Here is a 22,327-nt window from a genome sequence, read left to right as displayed (position 1 = left end):
AAGAACACATTAACACCTAAAGCTAACCTTGTCCCATATCACAGGCCCTTGCTGACGGGCAGCTTTTCCATTGAAGTACATCTTCACATTAGTGTGCGCGCTTGGTTTAAAAAAAAAAAAAAAAAAAAAAAAAAAAAAAAAAAAACTATAGAAATCACCCCAGAGATCAGGTTCCACTTGTGTGTATAACAGTAATACTGACGGGTGACCATAAAAAGAACATTTTATTCTTCACCATAAAAAGGAGCTGAAAACCTAATACTTTCAATAAGCAAGAACAATAACTTCTACGTTACAGAAAATCCCTCTAAAATTCAGCTGGTCCAAGAACAGAACGCGCGCAAATCATTACCCAAAAGCAGGGCTTCAGCTGTCAGTAAAACCAGGACTATTTCTCAGCCTCAAACCAAAATTTACACCATTGGAAGCAACAGGCTTCCTTTGATATGAAAATTCAGTGGATTATACCAAATTTAATCTTGGACCTGCTTTTAAGCATGAAAGCCAACCCCAGTTTAAGAACCCTAATATTAACAAGACTAACCAGCCTTTTGGTGTTAACATTTTATTGCAGTGATTTGACCAAGTGTTACAGGCTGAGGGAAGCCTACAGTGTCACCGATTCAGGAACCGGAAGGCAAGTCCATACAAATCGCAGAACTCATGTCACGTTTTGCCCATTCCTTTATTTCATTCTCTGTAAAAGTTGTCAATTTCTTCTTTGTACATTTTGTGAACAACCGGCCTCTTCAATTTCATTGTGGGACCTATTATGGGGGCGGGGGGGGGAAATAAAAAAAAAAAAAAAGCAGGGAATCAGCATTAAAAAACACAATCTGTCATCCATTTGCTTTTCAAATGAATTTAATGGAGGGAGCATGATAGCAAATTTCTAGAAGCCTCCATTTACCAGCTGCCTGTGCTTACCAAGCTCCCCGCCTGAGATCGAGAAGTCCTGTGGCAAAATGGTCCACTTCTGTACCTTCTGTGCATTAGATACAGCCCTTGTATTGACTCGGTCTACACCCTTTTGGATGGCCTGATACACTGCCGGTTCCTTCTGAGTTGTGATATCAGATATGCGGGTGGCAGCCACTCCATGGCACTTACAGAAGTCCACCATCTCTGGGGACAACTCATCTGTTGGGTTTCCAGACTCATCTACAACACACTGCAAGAGGAACGTCAGCAATACTGCAGTTAAATGGCCGGACATGGTACAGACCACCTCCAACTCAAAATCACTACGACAGCACTAAGTAGCAAAAATCACCCAGGTTATCCTGTCATGGCCGCAAATTAAGGACCCATGCATCCATGGAAGCAGGGTTTGAGAGGTCAGGTTATCCCATAAGGTTTTTACGGCTAGGAACTATTCCTGCAGGGCCTCAAGACCAGATTAGGAAACATTACCCAAAGCCATCTTGCATTCATGGTCACGTGCTTTACCTTGAGGGTCAACAGCATTGCAAGGAACTTTCTTTTGTCCCCCACCAGCATGACGTTGCTGACGATGGGCAGTTCCTCCTTCACCCGATCCTCAATAGCCACGGGGGGGATATTCTCCCCACCTGCTGTGATTATCAGCTCTAACAAAGAACAGGACAGACCGTGCAGAGTCAAGGACTAGCGTAAAAGGCCATACTATTCAAGATGCAATTCATGGCACGTGTCACAAGCATAGGTTTGATTTCAACACTGGTAGGGACCAGATCAGCCCCATCCAGCTAAAACAGCACTCTGTCCATGCCCAAATTAACACCCTTGGCACACGGCATCAGGTGTGCCTACCTTTTATCCGGCCGGTGATGTACAAGAAGCCATCGTCATCATGCTTGCCTAGGTCTCCAGAGTGAAGCCAGCCGTCCGAGTCGAGGGCCTCCGCAGTCTTATCGGGCATATTCAGGTAACCCATAAAGACATGGCGGCCCCAGAAGCAAACCTCGCCATTCCCATCTGCGTCCGGCTTGTCCAGTTTTGACTGAGCACCTGGGAGTTCCTTGCCACAACTGCAGCATGCAGACAAGCGTGAGAAACGTATCCCACCTGCCCACACAAAATTCCTACCCTGCCCTCTTCCATTCTACAAACACCAAAGTCCTCCAGATGCACTAAATCACCAGCATTTCCACAAATCAGAGGCGAGATTGAAAACGAAAAATCAAAAAAGAACCAGTTACACAGAAGCACAAAAGCAGCGGAAGACTCATCTCTCACCTCATGATTCGGAAGCCACCACCCCAGGAGATCGTATGAGGCCCAGTGCTCTCACTCATGCCATACAGTTCGTAGATGGGGATGCCAAGACTCATGAAGTATTCCAACGTGTCTTTGGTGATGGGAGCAGCACCCGTGAAGCAGGAGTGGCAGCGGTCCAGGCCCAGAGCTTCCCGCACACGCTTGAAAACCAGGTTGTTTGCAAGCAGGTGGCCCCAGGGAACTGTGGGATTGCTGAGCCCAGAGGACAGGATTTCCCCTTAATCACCAGCACAGCAGACACTTGAAACCATTTAGACCAATCCAAGCAGTCAGTCACTTACCCATTCATGACATTGTAGCTGGCCTGCAGCCCAATTGCCTTGGCCCAATCTGAAACCCACTTCCTCAGTGTGGAGGACTTTGCACCTACGGATTTCATCTTCTCCTGCATCTTTTCCCACACCCTGGGAACACCCAGGAAAGTGGTGGGTCGCACATCACGCAGAGTGTTTACCAGGGTTCCCTGAGTGCACAGAGCAGTACAATACCAGCTATCATTCATGCAACACAGGTGGGCTCCCATACACCATAAGCCAATAGTCTTACAGCTTAAGTCAGCCATTGTTATAGTGTCACGATATGACCAAGTCAAGAGTTTAGGTGAGGAGGAGAGAAGGCAGGCCAGGTATCCTACTCATTTCATACAATAACTCCCAGTCTACATAGCATCACCACATACTGCACAATGTTGGTGGGTGAGTGGGGCGCATTCTCACCTTCAGGGCGTCTGGGTCTGCAAAGTATGTGGTTGCTGCAAAGCGCATGCCAACCCACATGTCATTCACCTGCGCAGCAATGTGGCTGAGGGGCAAATAGCTAACAACGGTCTCGATGCCTTTGGTCAACTCCGTCATGGTTCCTGCTGCGAGCGAAACCCATGTAATCTGCCGGCAGAGCAAAAAAACGTTATGGGGTTGGGTGAGCCAAGGGGGGGGAAGAGAGTATTCAAGCCATTGCTACTTGCATTCATAATGGATTTTGTTATGACAGTGATACCTTAACGTGAACGTCAAACCAATACTGTGCCCTGCTATGGTAAATCTTTAAACTCTGCACACTCAGTTTCTACTAGCCTGGTTTATCTACCCAAGCATGGGAACCCTAACTTCAGCAAATTTACGTTTTAGTCCAAGTCCAAACCCATATGTGAATGACATAGCAGACCCAGGGAGCAGTGCCTTGCTGATCAGGGATTCAAACCTGCAACCTTTCAATTACAAGTGCGCTTCCTTAACCATTAAGCCACCACTGCTCTGCACCACTAAACCAATGGAAATAATTTCTTTTTAAATCCTTCACTGTCTGGGGGGGGGGGGGGGGGGGGGGGGCAGAGAGACAATACTACGAGCCAGTGCGTCAGACTCACGTTGTCATGGCTCAGCATAGCACCTTTGGGGCTTCCAGTGGTACCAGACGTGTAGATTAAAGAGCAACATTCATTGGCCTTCTGGCTATGGATGATCTCATCCAGGGCATCATCAGACTCAGTCACACCAAGCTGCATGAACTCCTTCCACTGCAGAAGTGCACAGAACATCAGCTCACATTGCTCCGGGGTAAAGTACTTATGTTTAACAGTCAAGCACACTTGCAGAGCATCTATCAAATCACAACACTTGTGAACAGAGGATCCCTGGTGACTGGCTTGCGACAGCCTGCCAGCGCTTGCTTCCATTGTCTTACCGTGTACAAATTCGGCAACTTCTGCTCAAGTTCATCTTTGTATTGAACAATTGCCTTCAAGTGCGGTAGCTGATCTTTAACCTAAGATAAAAACCAGAATGAAAACCCTAGTTTTCCCACTAAGGGAGAGTGGTGAACAACATACACACACTGACCTTCAGAATTTTTACAAGTTGTTTATGATTCTCAACCACCAAGATGTTGGCGTCACAGTTATCTGCGACATACTGACAGGCTTCAGCCGAGTTTGTGGTGTAGATCCCAACCGCCAAGCCTCTGTAATGCATAGACAATTTACATCAATGTGTTTTAGTGGATGTGTTTCGGTGTCTAACATGCGACGAAGGAAAAGATATTACCCAGCCATAATACACCCAATGTCAGCAATGAACCACTCTGGTGAATTAAAGCCAAGGATTCCAACACCATGGTAACGCTCTAGACCCAACTAGGGAAGGAAAAAGAAAAAAGAAAAAAAAGTCAGGACCAACAGGCTTCTTAAACCACTTGAACATTCCAGTTTACAAGATTTGGGAAACATTCAACCACGTCAGTAAAGCCATCCACACAGACAGCCATTAACAATTAATTAGCATCTATAAGCAGACGAGAGAGAGACCTTGAGGAAGCTTTTCGCCGCTGCACGGCACTGCTGGTAGTACTCCATGTAGGACAGAGTCACCCACTGACCCCCCTGCTTGAATACCAGTGCCGGCAGGTGCCCATGACTGGCTACCGTCTCCTGAAACATCTGCATGACCGTCAGGGGGGGTGCAGAACCGACGCCCGATGAGGCCGTGCGCAGTTTTACGGGCTCCTCACGGACGGTGCTCCACAGACGCTCAGCAGGGGCCAAGGAAACTTCCGGTTTAAGCTGGAACGTCTGCTCTGGCTCTTCAGGGGAGGCGCAGCGGGAGCAACACACACACGGCATAAGTGAAGCAGACGACGAAACTGCGATAGACCGTCCTGACCAGCCTATAACCAAGCTGCTGATCGACAATGGCAGAACCTGCAGCCCCTGGTCATGGCTTATTGGGAACTTGGCCTCCGCCCTATCAAGTGACAGCAGCAGAATATGGAATGCCTCCAACAACCAATCAGATTTAAGTGGCTCTGATTACATGGAATCTGAGCTATGAGTCTTGAAAAAGGTGAGGAAGTGATTTTTAGTACAATTAGGTATGAAATATTGATCACTTGAGCCCCTTCAACAAGCAGCATTTTATGCATCCCATAAACATATTGAACAAAAGGAATTAAGCTTTGGAATACACATGCTTTAAGTGCCATTCATGAACATAGAAGCAGATTAGATATTTCGGTTTACGAGTCGTTACCTTTGAGTGCTGCTGAGCTGGACAGTTTGGTCAGGGCTTCAGCACACGAACCAGGCTCTTGTTTCTTGCTTCCCAGCTTGAAGTCCAGCAGAAGGTTGTTTTCCACGTCCACCTGGGGGGCTGCACTGGAGCCTTTGGGACGCACCCACTGCTCAGTGCCGGCATCATCACCAAGCACTCCATTGATGACAGTGTTGCAGCCCCCACCATTCTGCGTTGGCAACGTTCCAGACTCCTGTAGAGCGTCTGCCTTCATGGTACGCACGAAACTAGAGGCCGAGAGAGCCATTAAACCTCTGTCCTTTACACACAGTTGGTGAATTAGGCATTAATAGAAAGCTGGACATCTTTTCAAAGAAGCAGATACACAAATGCCATAGATCCATATTTCATCTTCTAGGAGTCTGAAGCTGCACGCTGAAATTTTCCAGACTTAAAAAACGACAGGAGGATCAGACACACCTCTCAGACTCATTTCCCACAACTCCAGTATAAGCAGGTACTTCTCCGGTTTTCCCAGGTCTGCTCACAGACATCTTGAGGTCCCTAAATACAGAATTATATGAATCAAAACCGAAAGCCTTCAATCCTTTGTTAGGCTGGCAGTGGGACAGTGTTTCAGTTACAGTTCCAGTAAAATTACAGAACAAGTTAGTTTTATAGTCTAGTTATAGTTGATAAATCACCAAGTCATGTCACAGAGCTGCACTTCATAGAATGGGTTCTGCAAAGAAAATATTTCCTGCAGCAAGGTCATTTAGTACCTTTTGAGTATCAGGCACAGAATCCTTAGAACATCGGCGTCCAGTCAAATCAGCCCCAGATCTGGTGAAGCTTTGTCCTCTTTAGAAGAGGACTGCCTGGTGAGGGCTTTTTTATCAAGCATTATGGCCATTTCACAACATCGCATCACTGAGCAACCAGCCCAGGGTGGTGGGATTACTCAGCACTGCGCCACTTAGACAGCGATGTGGGGAAACGCGAGTCTGAATGCTGTGGTCAGCTGGGTCAGAAGGGGATAGCTGCAGACACGGTCTTTCACATACATCTGCCCCAAATGTACGGGTGGGATGGGAGAGAGACGGGGCATCTCCATGACAGTGTCATAGCGGGTGGACGGTCACCATATCAGATTCAGCAGGTCCACACTGATACCACGTCCTTAAAAAGCGTTTTCACCTTTAAACATACATTTTCATTATAGGACAATAGGTCAGCAGCATAACTGCAACACCATGATCTGTTCTCCATTTTACACTTTAACCCCAATGTCCAATTTACATGCCATAAGTAACGCAAGGCTTTAAAAATTAATGGCGTTAATGTTTACACACATACAGTGGATCGGGGAGGATTTGTTTTAACCTAGTTTGTTCCCATTGTCAAGCACAGCAAGCTGAAAGTTAGATCAGGGGAAGTCAGGTTTGTCTGCCAAATTCAGATGTGAGAGAGTCACATGTTTGTTCTACCACTCGGTTAAATTCAGATGTTCTAGAAAAATCACACGTTCCAAGACAACCATTTCCTTTCTGCTTCAGGGGACGTCAGCTACTCAGATTAATAAAATCAGGTACTTAATAGTACTGAACACTTGTACCAAATGCCTAGAAATACTGCTAAAAACGGTAGAATCCAGAACTGCTATAACAGTCTTAACAGACTTCCTGTTAGCGCAGGGCAAGCAAAAACCCTGGGGTCCTTTAAATCAGACCTAGATAAATTCACAAAAAAAAAAAAAAAAAAAAAAAAAAAAAAAAACTTGCGTTCTTATCAAAATTTCTGTTTTAGGGTACTGGGCAAAAAATGTGTTTAATTGGGGTGTGGAATTTCCATGGCAACAGGTTCTATGCTTGCTTTCCCATCTACAAAACGATATTCTAGGATTATGAAGCTGTAGCCCTACAACTGGCCTTTGCCTGCCACCTAGAGGTTTATTAAAGTCATTCAGGTACCACATACCTGAATGGTGACAAACATGAAAATTTCAAACCTGGGGGAGGCCAACAGCTGAAGTTAGCTTGTTAAGTCTGAAGGATCGAGGCCATGGCAAGGAAATCGAAACGGTGGCATGTCAGAAGCAAAGGTCAATATCATTGCAAAAGCCAGTTATGCTTACGTGGCCTTCTGTGCAGGGTTACGCAAAAGAGGCACAGAGCACGTTCCTGATCAGACTGCTTGAAGAGGATCTGGTGGTTCTATGGGAACGAGTGCAAATCCTTTGGGGTTCTCAGACCCCCTGCCTCCCCGTTCCAGCAACACAGCAGATGCTTTAACAGACCAACCCTGATGTACAGATACAAGCATTTTAAAAGAATCCTACATTATTGCGATGCCTTACAGATTCATATTATTCACATACTGATATGCCTTGCATTGTACCATCATGGTAAATCACCTATAAATGTGTATTTACGTTGTAAATAGTACGCATTGTGCTACAAGTATTGACGACTTTTTGCCGGGGCGTGCGTGTGGTTGTGTAGTGACTCGGACTGCCACCAGCCCCAGTGGACATACCGAGTGGTGGAGCAGGAGACCAATTAGTGCACACTAGCCACAACGATGTTTTACCCAGAGCTGTACACAGTCAGTAGGCTTGGCGTTTGGACCATCTACGGAGCCAGAGGTACCGAAGGAGCCAAGTATGGAGTATCTGGGGTCTCTGGGAGCATCTGAGTGATGTGCACAAAGTGGCTGGACAACACCAGGGCACAAGAACCGTCCTACAGAAGCACACCTACAATACACACAGCTAAGGAGAACCGATCTGAGAGCACTTCCCCCATTCGTAAGAAGGGGCAATCACGGAAGCTGGGCTATCACTGGAGAGGTCCAGGGAAGATCCTTGAATGCCCTTCCGATGTCTACTGCTTACCACTGCCTTAGTGATGGAAGGCTGCCGTCCTAGACAAGGACTACCCCCCGCAGCGACCTGACCCCCCCAGCAGTGATTGAGGATGAAGACTCGATGGGAGATGCTTTACCAGGGACTTTAAAGGCTGCCAACTTCCACGAATGATCTGCGGGTCACCGGGACAGCTGACCCCTATGGTTGTGGCAGAAGGTTCTGCTCCACAGCATCAGTAGAACCTTAAGTTATTTGCATACTGGCATTCCTGGCACTGCACCGTCACTGTAAATAGCCAGTAAATTAGTGTGTATTTGCATACAGTCAGGTGTCATTTAATAGGAATGTGTTCTGAGAAGTGTGTCATTAGGTGGGACTGCGAACAGAGTGCACAAGTACAAACCTAGATGATGTAGCTTACGACACAATTAGGCTGCAGTAAACCAAGTAGAAAGTACACTAAAAGCACAGTAAATGCATAAATCAGTAACAATTTATCATTAATCAAGTGTTATGTACTGTACATGATCGTATATGACTGGCAGCACAAAAGGTTTGATTATTTCAGCAGCAGCACCACACACACACACACACACACACACACACACACACCGGGCTAAAGTCACTAGGTGACAGGAATTTTCGGCTCCATTATAATCTTATGGGACCACTGCCACGTCATCCATAATTAACCGAATAGTCATCATGCAGTACATTATCATTTATGTCAGGCGTGGCCAATCTCATATGCAAAGGGCCGGGGTGTGCAGATTTTTGGGATAACCTTTAGGTCAGCTGTTCAAACCCAGGTGTGAGGACTCCTCAGCCAGTCCTCTAATTAGTATTCTAATTAGGGAGTAGAAGCAAGACTCTGCATACACAACAGCCATTTGTGGATAGGATTGTAAGTGCCATCACATTGTGCTGTGCACACTGAATGAATCGCAGTTTCTGCTGGTAACATTTGCCCCCACGATAATACATCCATCTAGTCAGTCATCTAATCCAACACCTTGGTGACGAAAGCCCGATTCCCGCCCTCACCCCCAGGGACGGATTATGGGTTGTGTGGGCCCCCGGGCAAAACGTTCGCGAGCGCCCCCCCACCACCACAATTCAAGGGCCCATGGCAGCCAAACACCCTCCCTATAGGGTCAGGGGCCCTTGTAGGCAGAGGATCAAAGAATGTAGGCCCTCTAAACTAGACAAACGAAAATACACTGTTGATAAGCGTTGCAAATTGTTTTGGGCTAGGGGCCCCATGCACCCCAAGGGCCCCTGGGCAGTGGCCCCGCTGGCCAGGTCCATAATCCGTCCCTGCTCACCCCACATGCACGCATTATAGAATTCATTTGGTTAATGGCACCAATGACGTCATTTAGTGGACAATCTTATAAAGCTTTAAAAGCAAGGCTTCCAAGGAAAAGCAGACGAGGTAGGTAGAACAGAGCAGGCATACGTTTAGGTGGAGGCAACTACATATCTCCCCTCGCTTTCTTGTACCCCACTCATTCACCGTTATGGTGTCCTCTGCGAATGGGGCAAAACGATTAAGTCCAGTCATTAATCTACCCTGGCGACCTTCTTTCGTTATTGGCGGCTTCGCCTAGGCTCCGCACTGATACAGATTGCAGCGGATCTTTCAACATCGGGACTTCCACCCATCGCCGTTTCGATATATACTGCGAGATGAGCGTAAATTAAGTGAGCTTTTTGAAGGAGTTCGTCGGAATCGGGGGGATGACACTCACCCCCCTTTATGCATTACATTGATATGTTAGGAGTACGACACCCGTCACCTTATGGAAGGCCGAGTGGAGATGAATATTCGTCCATCCTGTGTTTTACCTGGTACATTAACGTGGTTTATATGCGAAACACACCGGGAGATAAACTTACTTCGTACAACAAACGCGTTGTTACGCTGAGTGAAACACTGGAGCACACGGGCACACTGCTAAAGATTTTAGTAACCGCTAAAAAAAAAAAAAAAATAGCAGCTGCCTCTGAAATACAACTACCCTGTAATAGTTCATGCAATTTGTTTACCTCCATAGAGGGAAGATGCCATCACTAAACAATATAGTAATGGGGGGACGCACAACAGTTTGACGTTGGCATTTTGTTCCCCAATAGTAGCTCCCCTTTCACATCGCCCCTACACCAGTCCTCTATCCACAGAAATCACTTATTTTTACCGTGGTGCGCATTTGGCAGAACTGCGAAGTCGCCGCTGACTTCATGGTCAAAGGCGCCTCAAACCGGCCCTCCTCTGCCACCTAGTGGCTGATTCAGGAACCGCATGTCACTGGTGAAGGAAACACGAAAGAAACCTTCCAACCTGGGGGAGGCGAACAGCTGCAGTGAACTTGCAAAAGACTAAAGGGACAGAGGTCGTGGTAACGAGAATCCAAACGGTGGCGTGTCTGGAGGCTAAAGTTCAGGATCGTTACAAAACCCATTAATGCTTACGTGCACAGCTGGACTTCTGCGCGGGGTTTTTCCACGTTTTTCACCTGGCGGTTTTTAAAGGATCTGATGGTGCTCTGGACACGAGTGCAAATACTTTTGGGTTCAGAACCCCTACCTCCCCACACCAGCAGTACAGCAGGCGGGTCAGCAACTCTCCTACCCTGATGTACAAATACGAGCATTAAAAACAAACATTTATTGTGGTGCCGCGCATCAGACACTCAACTTACTCACACACCAGTATGTCTTGCGCGTCACAGTCATTGTAAATAACCTATAAATTAATGCGTGTATTGCTTGTAAATACCAAACGTGTTGCAAGTCCTTTCTACTGTGGTATCCGTGTGGTTACTGTGCAAGACGTCGGCTTTCCTTGCCTGTGCCACTAGCAATTAACGCATTATTACAGAGAAACTCCAGTTACAGAGCTTGATTGAGTTCAGAAACGCCAACCACCACACTGATCCGATATAAATTTCCAGACTATAGACAATTTAAGGAGGGAAATTACTGTCATTAAGTGATAAGGAGAAAATTGACTAATGAGACAATACGCAGGATATAACATTAATATCCACCAAGAGCCTCAGCTCTGCGTTTATCGTTTAAGGCACCGGGCAATTAACATACCAGGTGAATTAGCGTAGTACCTAAAATATGATGTCTCTCATTCAACAAGATGCATGAGAAAGAGCTTCAGCGGTATCTGGGCTGACTTTCTGTTTGGATACTTGAATTACGACAAATTAAAAACCACTTGTACGCGTTCTAAAGGGAAAAAAAAAAGTCCACAAGCACATATACCCCAAATGACATTTCTTGGAAATTCGGAATTAACAAAGACCTGTTCACAACCTTATGCAGGTGGATAAGAACGGCTGAAAGGGGAGGAACAACTTAACACTATAATTATTAATGCTAAATCAGTTCACGTCTTGCATACTTACATGGTCTAAATGAATAATGACAATGTCGAGACTGACAAACTTAAAAACTATCCTACCTTTTAAGGAGACTTCGGTAACCTAATATTGATCCGTACTATGCTTTGGAGTTGGAACAGAAAGAAGCGGAGTCCTTAACTGCGGCGACCCTTCCCTGCGTACCACGTAGGAGTGCGGGTGTAGTGCGCGCTGACCCGCACCTGTTACTGTTTTCAAAGCAACCTTGCGCAGCTTGTTAACTCTGAGCAAATCAGCGCGAGCGACTTTAACCAGCAGCCTGAGCAATCAGGCGACTAACAGGCATTAATCTGATGTATTTCTGCAATGATTTGCTGGAGAATGAGTAGGAGTTATCTTAGATTTAAAATCTGTTTATTACCAGCGAGTTTTACGGAATGTCTGGGTGAAGGGCTGTAGTCATGCACTTTCCTTCGTTGGAAGCGTCATTCCAGTATAGATACAGTTAGAGTTACTCCCGGGGAAAAGCATCAGATTACACTATAGCGTATCGGGACGCCACTTCAAATGATCTATCTATCTATCTGTCTGTCTGTCTATCTGTCCGTCTGTCTGTTTGTCTGTCCGTCCGTCCGTCCGTATCCTAGCAACTTATTTTTGTCAGGCTGACGGGGTATTTTAAATATCTCTTACCGTAAAACTGAACTACCAACTCACGCATCTGGCGTGACATTTAGTCTTTCTGACTCTCATGCCCACGCACGAATTCTTAAGGCAAATCTATATTATTACATTATAAACCTAAAATAATAATTTCTGTTTGCCTGGTGAGTTTAAACGGTTTAAAGGGTGAGTTCCCTGTGTTGTATGGGTTTGCTCCAGTTGCCAAATACATGCAATTAGGCTAAGTGGGATATCTGTGTCTTTCTATACTTGGCTGTTTAACCCATTTCTTAGCATATGTTGATAATAACCAAGGTTGCAGTCAAGCCTGACTTTTCAGAAATTTCAATAGAGTGCATTTTATCTTACTGCCCATAGAACATATATGTGCCCTGTGATGTATTGGCACCCTGTTCGGGATGTACCTCACTTCAGCCCATTTGCCTGGGATAGTCAGCAGGGCCCTGTGTGATTCTGACGAGGGTAAGCGGTTGGAAGGTGGCTAATCTGTCAGTGATACAATAGCAGTCAATAGTCTGGACCCATCTGCTTTTAATGCATCTGTTGCTGTGTTATTCAGCTTATAGTAAATGACCTCGAGGCAATGAAGTGGTGTGTATATATATATATATATATATATATATAACATTTCTCAAATTTTAGACTCTTCAAAATATCCCCCTTTTGCTTTGATGACAGCATTGCAAACTCTTGCCATTCTCTATCAACCAGCTTCTAGATGTAGCCACTTGGAGCGCTTCTCCAAAAGTCCTGAAGAAGTTTCCACAAGTTCTGGGCACATCTGGGTACTTACTCTTCATTCCAACTCATCCCGAAGTAGCTCTATAGGGTTTAGTTTGGGGGGGATTGTGGGGGCCAGGTAACCTGTCACAGCACTCCATCTCTTACCTAGTTCACAAGAAAATACCACACAAAACGCAAATGATTTTCAGTAGGCGTGTCCAGACTTTTGACTTGTACTATAGGTGGAAACCATAAATAACTAAGAGTAATGCATCTGATAGCATCTCCAAGAAAAAGATATGAACAAGCTTTGACCCAGAGCTGTTATCCTTATCCAGCATAATCACTGTATAATAAAATAATCTTTCCACATGACAAAGTCAAACAAAGAATGTATATATGTGCAAAGTATGCCATATCCAACCCAGTGTAGTTGTTTTGTCCTATATTTAAAGTGGTATATCAAAAGTCAGAAGGGTAGATGTTCTTTTACAGTCTGTTTTGTGATTTTGTAGGGAGGCATCTGAAAATAAATTCTTTGTCAGTACCAATATAGCTGGCCTTAGCGTACAGGAACATAAACCTCCAGATTACAGTAAAAATCCAGTTAGACAGCAGCACGAGTGGACACTGCAGCTGGAACTGAGTAACCTGCACACTGTAAAACACAGCAGTTAAAATTAGTCACGGGCTAAAGGGCTAAGTTTCTCTTTCTAACTTTGCCACTGATCCTTTGCCATGTACGTATAGCGATTCCTCATTTTGTACTTTGCTCATCTGAAAGCTTTACATGAGTCTTTTGTGGTTTTTAAGAAGGGTGGATTTTATTCAATTCCTTTATAGACAGAAAGCTTAATTTTGTCAGCCCTATATTGATTATCATATATATGCAACTTTATACAGAATAAAATTACAAATTGAAGTTTATCTTATATTCTATTAGCATTCTACCAATTTAAAATATTCATCACTATATGCAAACTATATGCCGTCTGCTCTTCTCTCCCCTGGAATCTTTTTGAATAACTTGTGACAGTGGTCATTTGGAGTAATCCTCTGTGAAGCAGTGCGTGCTGATTTTACTGTACGGACAAAATACAGCCTGTGGACAAGTGACTAATGCCATTTTAGTTTAAACAGCATGTGGCTCTGCGGGTTATGACTCTGTGCGTGTGATCAGAAGGTCACCAGTTCAAATCCTGTGGTTGGCAAAGTGATGTCACTGCGGGCCCTTGAGCTCAGCCCTTAACCCCACATTGCTCCAGGGACACTGGCTGAACCTGCACTTTCAAATGTTAGATTAATTTGGACAAAACCATCTACTAAAAAAAATAAACATGTAGTATGCATGAGTTAACAAAGGGACTAGAGGGTATCTAATTACATATTCATGATTCTTGAGAAACCTCAATAGGATATATAGTGAAAAACTGATGAACTGGTACAGTATTTTCACAGGCCTTCGAAACACTGTGTCAACCTGTGCTTGATGCCAAACAACTCAATATGTACTGAAGTTTCAAAACACTTCTAATATTGTTTTGCTTTATCAGTGAATCGGCTCTAACATTCACAAATGTTGGATAATGAACTGTTTCCAGTTTATGTCTATATTTAAAGTAAGCAAAAGATAACTTCAGATCAATATTTACAATTTTTCCATGAACCTGGGATATTTAAAGTTTATCAAATTTATCATTACGGAATAAAAAAATTCTGGAAACTATCCATAACACACATAATACCTTCCAGAAAACAGACAGATATATGCATATGTTATAAATTTTATTAATGTGATTTTCATAGTGAAATACCAGATTCTGCATGTTGTTCAATTTTGCAACAATTCTATGACACAGGGCATGACACAGTACATGATGCAACAAGCTGTTTTAAACACACACAGGCTATTGGGACAAATCAAGTTTATTGTGAAATTCTCCATGGAAGAAATGTATCGAGTGATTTTGCATTAACAAAACATCGAGCTGTCCTGGAACATGAGAGAGACTCATTCCGCATAGATCTCCAATGAAGACAGACACGTGCGCTGGAACATCTAGGCCGTGTCCCCAGTGTGCTGGGAAACACTCCACTACCCGGGGGGCCACATCATCTGCCGCCCACCCAGTACGTGGATGTGCAGGTGATACACTGACTGTGCACCATGCGTTCCGTCATTGATGACTGCAAGGCAAGACATGCAGAAATGCTCACCAGTGGCTTTGTGTGACATCCAGAATGACAAACATACATCACTGTTTTAAAAAACAATGCATTTCTGTAATTAGTGTCTGATAGATGCAATTCATCTCGTTTGGTGCTCAGAGTACAGTGTGTTTGGAACCAAAGCACAGGCTTGATGACTGAGTGTATATAATCAGCATTGGCAATCCAGCCCTTCTGGTACCAGGGGATTAATTTTTCACTCGGGGAACATTTTAGCCATTTCGAGGATTTATATGACAGAATTTACTTTAAGGTATTTGCACAGTCGATAATGTGGTGCTTTAATGAAAAATCTCTGAATGCTTCTTCCGCTTTTAGATGGGAGGGGCTTCTCACCAGGATTCACGGACAGATCGAGTTAACATGCTGCTTGTAATTCCTCGGTTTGTGACCGGCAGAAGGAAACACTGAAAGCATGGCTGAACCCAAGCCTGAAGCGAGTGAACAGTCAGGATCACGATGCTGTCGGTGCCAGTCTCAGGCATCGGAAGACTTTAGTTCTGGGCTAAACCTCACATGTGCCAAGAACACCACACAGATATTACCTCTGATTGTACCATTTAAGCCTAATAAAACTTCGGCAACCAAACACAACAGTAACAAAAAAAACTGCTGTAAACCTTCTTATGGTGTTTTAATAGGTCAATAACAGCTGATCAGTGTTTCATCTGGTAGAACCTCCTGGTGAAATCATGTCACATAAGATGGCACTGCGGTCTCGGTTCTGTCCCACTCACCCATTCGGTACCCCTGCTGCAGGCCTTCGCTCTTGGCCACGTTTTTGGCCACCACAAGGAGGTGCCCTAAGAGCTGTGGAGAAAACAGCAAACAGACGCAGAAAACATGAACCTAGACTGCATTGCACAGATGGGTTTGAATTCACTTCTATTCACAGACAAATTTCTTTGTTCAGATGTAATGGACCATGGTGATTCATAAACAAAGAAGCCGTTTTCCACCCAGTATTTAGCTCATTTACTCCAAGCTAATTTTACTGCTGCATGCTCAACTGAAAACGGTTTTTAACAAGCGCTTGATTTATTTGTAGATAACTATGAAATATTAACCAGCATAATTTAATGCCATTTTTGCAGTGATTACCATCCCATTAACAGTAACAACTCTTCAACACATTTAAAAATGCTCAATGACAATTACCTTTTTGTATTTTTTAGTAGTCAAGAGACACTACTTATTCCACCCCTTATGTTGTTGCATTATTCATTATTGGTTACACAGACACTGCACTATGTACATAAACCCACATGCCCAGTGTTTTTGCACTTTAAATATTGTGAAACTCTCCTCTTGTTACTTGTCCTTAGTATGTCACACAGCGGTCCAGGGAAAGCAGACTCTTGCTTATCCTCTATGCTGCATTATATCCTGACGTTATTGATTCGGAGATATTTTAATATGTTACTTAAACTACCGCTATTATTGTATTAAAGCCTAGCTGCAGCATTCCACAAAGCAGTAATTTCTCCCTTGACACTCGCATTCCCTGCGTCCTTTCATTCACAGCTCACGTGTACCTGTGCGTCCTCATCTTTGGCGTCACTAATTCTTGGGATTGGGATTCTGGGAATTACGAGAAAGTGCACGGGTGCCTGTGGGTTGATGTCGCGAAATGCCAGGCACTGACAAAGAAAACAACACATGCGCATCGATTTAAGATTTCAGCTTTGTGATAACCATGAGATCAGTGACAACCGTAAAAGCACAGAACATTTCGAGTTTAATTAGCAGACTTTCAACCCACGAGATCCATGACAATGTTGAATTACAGCGGATGATCTCTGTCTCACCTTGTCGTCTTCGTAAATGATATCGGCGCGTATAGATTTGTCGATTACTTTAGAGAAGATGGTGGGTGCTGGATTGCCGTATTTCTTTGAGGCTTCGGAAGCTAGACGTACTTCGTCATTCCCCTTACCGGTGCAAAGACTCCTCTGTCACAAACAATATCGTGCATTTTAGATTAGTTAGAATACTGTAAAAAAAAATGCAGATCCCTGAAAACCTTTGACCTCGAAAACACACATCATACCTCTGCACAACAGTAGACTCTACGTGCAAAAAGCAGTGCAGTAGAATGAAGGATTCTGATTTTACCAGACTGTGACATCAAACTGAGAGTTAGGGAATTCATTCTAATATTCTCTCATACTTCATATGCGTCAGTACTTGTTTTCAAACATAGTACCTGTAACGAGCAAAACTGTTCAACCACTTCCGTTTTCCTTCATCAGGAAACCAATATGGCGACCACTGCACCCATAAGCGCATTTATTACAATGAGGTTTCGTGTCAAAATTTACACTTCATATTCGTGTTCAACAATCGATTTTAAAAAAGAAAACGTCTGTAATCGCTGAAGCTTTTGGGTTCTCAATCTTCTCGGGTCCCTATTTAGTCTTAAGACAGGATTTCAGACCATTTCAGAAAATTTATATTCACTGAAAGATATTTAGGATAATGACTTCATATGCCCTCTTGGGGCTCGGATTCAACTACAACTTGATCACGACATGTGGTAAAATATCGCGAGATATATCCAGTTCCCGTTTATCCCGTGAACCGTCTACACATCTGTAATTTCATTGGTTGATCTGGTAGGGAAATGATGACATAATGCGCTCTCATCCGTCAACAACCAATCAAAATGTAACTTTTAAGACGGGTAACTTCCCTAGGCTATTGCTGCAAGAAACATGGCGGCATGGTTGGGGTCGTCCTTAGTATCCACGTTAAAGCAGCGACTTAGCTTTACGAGCTGTCGAATTATCCACAGTGAAGCTTTAAGCAGTGTGAAGAATGAGTCCGTATATCCGGCTGTTGTACCTTCATGGACGGCGAAAAGCAAATCAGCTAAGAGACGGAGGTTAGATGAGTACTTTAACAAAATACGGTCGTCTGAAGTGAATGATAAACTTAGATTGCTTACGAAAAATCAGAGAAAGAAGTATGTGGTGCACCCACAGACATTCGCGATAAATGCGGACAGATGGTATCAGCATCTCACCAAGACTGTGCACCTCCCCGGTCTTCCCGAGAAATTCACTGCTGCTGCTGCTGCTACTGCTGCAGGGGCGACGGGACAAAATACCATCATAGCCCCATCAGTCATCGACGATCAGACGTTTTCCGAAGTCCGGTCGTTAGTTTGCCATACGATTTTACAGGAGAATTTTTATTTGAAGAAACGAAAGCCTTTCCTGGGTAGATCGCAAGAGCATTTCGTCGCACCCTTCCTGTCAAATCTGGTGTCAAACATCACCAGGATTTTAGCAAAAGAAAACCCGATCCTTTTGGAGTCAAGTCTAGGTATGTCCGGATAGATTTTTTTTTTCACACACAAAAATGTCCATCCCTTCGAGAGATCAGTAGCTATTGTAACACATCAATTGTGCAGCATTTTTATTGTAATATAATGTTTTGTGAGTAATGCACATATCTCTGTGTTGTGATCAAGGAGCTCCCCCTCCCCAACAAATGTAAAAAAAAAAGATATATATGCTGGAGCTTTTTCTGTTGGTGTAAATAAAAAGTTTGTCTGCATTTTCTTCCACAGACTTCGCCCCAGATGTTAATTTCTATTGGTTGAAAGGAGAGAGGATCATTCCAAGGGGACACCGGAGTGGCCGTGTTGAGCCAATCAGGTTTCAGATTGATGATAAGCCACACTGTCAAATAAGGATACCCAGACAGCTGCCTGAGGTAGGTACTCTACTCAAGAAGGATATCTGGGCTCTTTTTATGTCCTTCTGCACAGTAAAAATGGTTCTGTTATGCACAGTAGTTTGATATAATGCTAATGCTCAGAAATACAGTAGTAATATATGTTATTTTGTAATGCATTGATCTTAATGCTTTACACTGTTGGGTGAGGTTGCTTTTTGGAGGGGTCAGATGCCCACTGGTTTGTTTGGTTTCCTCCCCAGTTCATACCCTTGGAAGCGAACGTTGCTGCAGAGGTTCCTGTGATTGGCTATGCCCCAGACCTGATGCCCATGTTCAGGAAGCAGTATGACAACAACATTTTCATTGGTGTGTTGGAAGACCTCTGGCCATTTCTCTGGAGGGCACAAAGATGTTGTCCGCATAAGAGCACTTTCTGCGTACTCACGGGGAGTATTCCACAAAGCAGGAATTTTTCGTTAGCTAGATAAGCCAAATCTGAGGAGTGTCACTCACTACTTTTCCGATTGGACGGTTTTCACATTCGGATTAAGTTATCCAGCTAACTGGGCAATCCTGCTTTGTGGCATACCCTCTAGTCTGATGGCAGTTCGTTCTGTACAGTTATTTTTGTTATGACAGATTACTTTCCGGTTTATAATGTGCACCTTGACACTTCTGTTATACTTCTTTCAAGGACAATGTGGGCGGTGCATTTGTAGTGTCATAAAAGTGAAATGTTTTCTCAACATTTACTTTTAAGATTGTGCAAATAGTATTCAATTCAATATATTTGTGCTTTTATTTAATATTTACATTCTTTATCATTTTTCATGTTAAAAACAAAATCAAAAGATGTTGGCTTGTTTTATTCTACTGTAATCTGTATGAACACAAAGAAAATAATATTAGTTATGTAATAATTGGCCACCATAGATGGTTTGGATTGGGGTAGCAAAGCTCGGGTGGAAACGTCTTCATCTCCAGTTGTCAATGTTGCTTCACAGAGCTTCGCTGTAGGGCAGAAACGAAAAATGCTGTGATGGCTTTAGTAGAGGCCAACAATGCTGACCGAGACTGTCTGTTCCTGTCAGGGTCAATGGTGGGAGACTCCTGCCGTTACGGCCATACGCAGTTCCATCTGGTTCAAGACCGGTATCACAGGGACCGGCTGATCAAGGCAGGCCACGCTGAACGGATTGAGGAGGGTTTGAGGGCCAACGCTATAGCTAGTCTGTTTGCCTGGACAGGGGCGCAGGCTGTGTACCAGGGTGAGTACGCTCTCTGGCTGCGTTCTTGTCAGGGTGAGTACGCTCTCTGGCTGCGTTTTTATCAGGGTGAGTACGCTCTCTGGCTGCGTTTTTATCAGGGTGAGTACGCTCTCTGGCTGCGTTCTTGTCAGGGTGAGTACGCTCTCTGGCTGCGTTCTTGTCAGGGTGAGTACGCTCTCTGGCTGCGTTCTTGTCAGGGTGAGTACGCTCTCTGGCTGCGTTTTTGTCAGGGTGTAACCCTAACCCTAACTGTAATATCAGTATGAAGTTGAATTAAATGATATGAATGAAAAAAATCTGATCTCAACCCAACTGACTATTGCAGTCCTTGTGATGTGACAATTGCATGCGTATAACATGCGATGTTGGTATTAATATCGCACATCACCTAGCTGTATAATGTACTATAGCCATTTCTTTAACTCAGTACAAAATACCCCGTCTCGTGTCGTGATGTCATTCAGTGCTGGTACCAGTCTTTAAGCCAGTAGAAAACCAACACAAGAAATACCTTACCATTAAAAAGTACCAGTAGTGTACCTTACCTTGTGCAGTGGAAAAGTGCTAGGTGAAGTCTTTACATGTTTATGCTTAGCTGATATCTGTTGTGAGATTGCTTTCATAAATTGCATTTACAGTGGATTTATAAATGAACAAAATCTGTGGGAGAACACTGTGGTATGTTCCATTAATGTTTTTTCAAAGTATAAATCAGTGGGTAGTTTTTGTTGATCCTTTGACACAATTTGGTTGCATCACAAATGTATGAATATTTATCTATTTTATAGTAATATTATGGTAGGAAATGCATGACTTGTGGCTGGTTACCGTGTTTTCCTGCCAATGCAAACTACTGCTGTTTCCTCAAGCCCGGGTACCACAATGAGGTCCTGACAGGACGCGTGTTTGCTGGTATAAAAATACTGCGATAAAAATAAAATGACAGTAGTATGAAGGAAGCAACTGTGCATGTGCTGAACCAAGCACCTGGATACCGCTGTCCTGCCAAGAGCTGTGTAACAGCCCTGTCCTGGACTGAAGTCCTGTGTCTCGCTTCCGCTTGTAGTGGCTTGTTCGTTCGTTTCGAGGAGCACTGGGAATTGTTGCATCTGCTGAACAAACTGAGAGGTTAAGAATTAACTTTCCTTCCAGAATGTCATCGGACACGTGACGTTTTTCAGGTTTTGCCGGTGTAATGGAACTTAAGTGGGGGTTGTCCGTTAGGCACGGCCTTCACGTCCCTTGTGCGTCCGCAGGTTTCTGGTGCATGGAGGACTTGACGCGGCCGTTCACGTCCCAGGCCGTGATCACAGACGGGCGCCATTTCTCCTTCTTCTGCTACCAGCTGAACACACTGGCGCTTACCGTGGAGACAGACGCCGGAAACCCCAGGAAAAACGTCAGCTGGGGCACAGACAGCATGCCTCTGTACGAGGGCGTGAGCGGCGATCAGGTGCTCGGCCTGGACGATGGCGTCCTCAAGCTTCTCCTCCAGTTCTTGCTGAACATCCCCCAGCCCACGTGAAGGACAGGACTTCCCGAGATGTCACCGCCTGAACTGAGACGCCTCAATAAAATAGAATTATCTACATTGACGTCAGGTCCTTCATTGTAATTGTTGATGGATTCAGATTCCATTCAGAGATCCAGCTGTTTTATATGTAAAATGTGCAACTAAATCGTTTTTTTAACTGTCTGCTAAGCATATATATACTGGCCACTTTATTAGGTACACCTTGCTAGTACCGGGTTGGACCCCATTTTGCCTTCAGAACTGCCTTAATCCTGGCATAGATTCAACAAGGTACTGGAAACACTCCTCAGAGATATTGGTCCATATTGATATGATGGCATCATGCACTTGCTGCAGATTTGTCGGCTGCACATCCATGATGCGAATCTCCTGTTCAACCACATCCCAAAGGTGCTCTATTGGATTGAGATCTGGTGACTGTGGAGGCCATTTGAGTACAGTGAACTCATTGTCATGTTCAAGAAACCAGTCTGAGATGATTCGAGCTTTATGACATGGTGCATTATCTCAGGTAGTCTATGGCGTTGCAACGATGATCAATTAGTACTAAGGGGCCCAAAATGTGCCAAGAAAATGTCCCCCACACCATTACACCACCACCACCAGCCTGAACCGTTGATACAAGGCAGGATGGATCCATGCTTTCATGTTGTTGACGCCAAATTCTGACTCTACCATCTGAATGTCGCAGCAGAAATCGA

The 22,327-nt window shown here is 44.3% G+C and overlaps 3 protein-coding genes across 4 annotated transcripts; 1 reads left to right on the top strand and 2 right to left on the bottom strand.

The window, feature by feature from the left end:
- Positions 1-549: 549 nt before the first annotated feature.
- LOC125716774 (long-chain-fatty-acid--CoA ligase ACSBG2-like) lies at positions 550-11,736 on the bottom strand. 2 transcript variants are annotated; one of them, XM_048989498.1, is made up of 15 exons: positions 11,606-11,736; positions 5,745-5,828; positions 5,283-5,551; positions 4,562-4,836; positions 4,302-4,390; positions 4,098-4,218; positions 3,943-4,023; positions 3,626-3,775; positions 2,976-3,143; positions 2,541-2,722; positions 2,218-2,451; positions 1,792-2,009; positions 1,450-1,589; positions 928-1,171; positions 550-767 (listed from the first exon to the last, which is right to left on the bottom strand). In XM_048989498.1, exons 2-15 carry the CDS (start codon positions 5,816-5,818, stop codon positions 691-693), a joined length of 2,322 nt encoding a protein of 773 aa, XP_048845455.1. In that variant the 5' UTR covers positions 5,819-5,828; positions 11,606-11,736; the 3' UTR covers positions 550-690. The 2 variants fall into 2 exon arrangements, with proteins under 2 accessions (XP_048845455.1, XP_048845464.1); XM_048989507.1 differs by lacking the exon at positions 11,606-11,736 and adding an exon at positions 6,047-6,143.
- A 2,941-nt stretch (positions 11,737-14,677) lies between these two features.
- Positions 14,678-17,340, bottom strand: hint2 (histidine triad nucleotide binding protein 2). Its single transcript, XM_048989664.1, has 5 exons — positions 17,191-17,340; positions 16,949-17,092; positions 16,676-16,780; positions 15,878-15,950; positions 14,678-15,098 (listed from the first exon to the last, which is right to left on the bottom strand). The coding sequence occupies exons 1-5, from the start codon at positions 17,290-17,292 to the stop codon at positions 15,007-15,009; spliced, it is 516 nt and encodes a 171-aa protein (XP_048845621.1). The 5' UTR covers positions 17,293-17,340; the 3' UTR covers positions 14,678-15,006.
- A 473-nt stretch (positions 17,341-17,813) lies between these two features.
- On the top strand, positions 17,814-21,687 carry mrps30 (mitochondrial ribosomal protein S30). Its single transcript, XM_048989575.1, has 5 exons — positions 17,814-18,467; positions 18,715-18,860; positions 19,085-19,190; positions 19,916-20,092; positions 21,349-21,687. The coding sequence occupies exons 1-5, from the start codon at positions 17,855-17,857 to the stop codon at positions 21,615-21,617; spliced, it is 1,311 nt and encodes a 436-aa protein (XP_048845532.1). The 5' UTR covers positions 17,814-17,854; the 3' UTR covers positions 21,618-21,687.
- Positions 21,688-22,327: the final 640 nt, after the last annotated feature.

The sequence above is a fragment of the Brienomyrus brachyistius genome, chromosome 2 (assembly GCF_023856365.1).
Source record: "Brienomyrus brachyistius isolate T26 chromosome 2, BBRACH_0.4, whole genome shotgun sequence".
NCBI classification, from domain to species: Eukaryota; Metazoa; Chordata; class Actinopteri; order Osteoglossiformes; family Mormyridae; genus Brienomyrus; species Brienomyrus brachyistius.
Note: the sequence above shows the minus strand (reverse complement) of the source record. Positions and strands in the feature narration are given on the sequence as shown.

What these genes read in the sequence shown, in the direction of transcription:
- LOC125716774 (XM_048989498.1), bottom strand. Translation starts at nt 5,818, where the DNA reads ATGTCTGTGAGCAGACCTGGGAAAACCGGAGAAGTACCTGCTTATACT. An exon ending in CAGACCCAGACGCCCTGAAG is followed by an intron (nt 2,723 to 2,975) that starts GTGAGAATGCGC and finishes CTGTGCACTCAG; the next exon opens with GGAACCCTGGTAAACACTCT. An exon ending in CAATGCTGTTGACCCTCAAG is followed by an intron (nt 1,172 to 1,449) that starts GTAAAGCACGTG and finishes TTCCTCTTGCAG; the next exon opens with TGTGTTGTAGATGAGTCTGG.
- hint2 (XM_048989664.1), bottom strand. Translation starts at nt 17,292, where the DNA reads ATGAATTCCCTAACTCTCAGTTTGATGTCACAGTCTGGTAAAATCAGA. An exon ending in CCAAAGATGAGGACGCACAG is followed by an intron (nt 15,951 to 16,675) that starts GTACACGTGAGC and finishes TTTTCTCCACAG; the next exon opens with CTCTTAGGGCACCTCCTTGT. An exon ending in GCAGCAGGGGTACCGAATGG is followed by an intron (nt 15,099 to 15,877) that starts GTGAGTGGGACA and finishes CTTGCCTTGCAG; the next exon opens with TCATCAATGACGGAACGCAT.
- mrps30 (XM_048989575.1), top strand. Translation starts at nt 17,855, where the DNA reads ATGGCGGCATGGTTGGGGTCGTCCTTAGTATCCACGTTAAAGCAGCGA. An exon ending in CCTTTTGGAGTCAAGTCTAG is followed by an intron (nt 18,468 to 18,714) that starts GTATGTCCGGAT and finishes TTTCTTCCACAG; the next exon opens with ACTTCGCCCCAGATGTTAAT. An exon ending in TACCCAGACAGCTGCCTGAG is followed by an intron (nt 18,861 to 19,084) that starts GTAGGTACTCTA and finishes TTTCCTCCCCAG; the next exon opens with TTCATACCCTTGGAAGCGAA.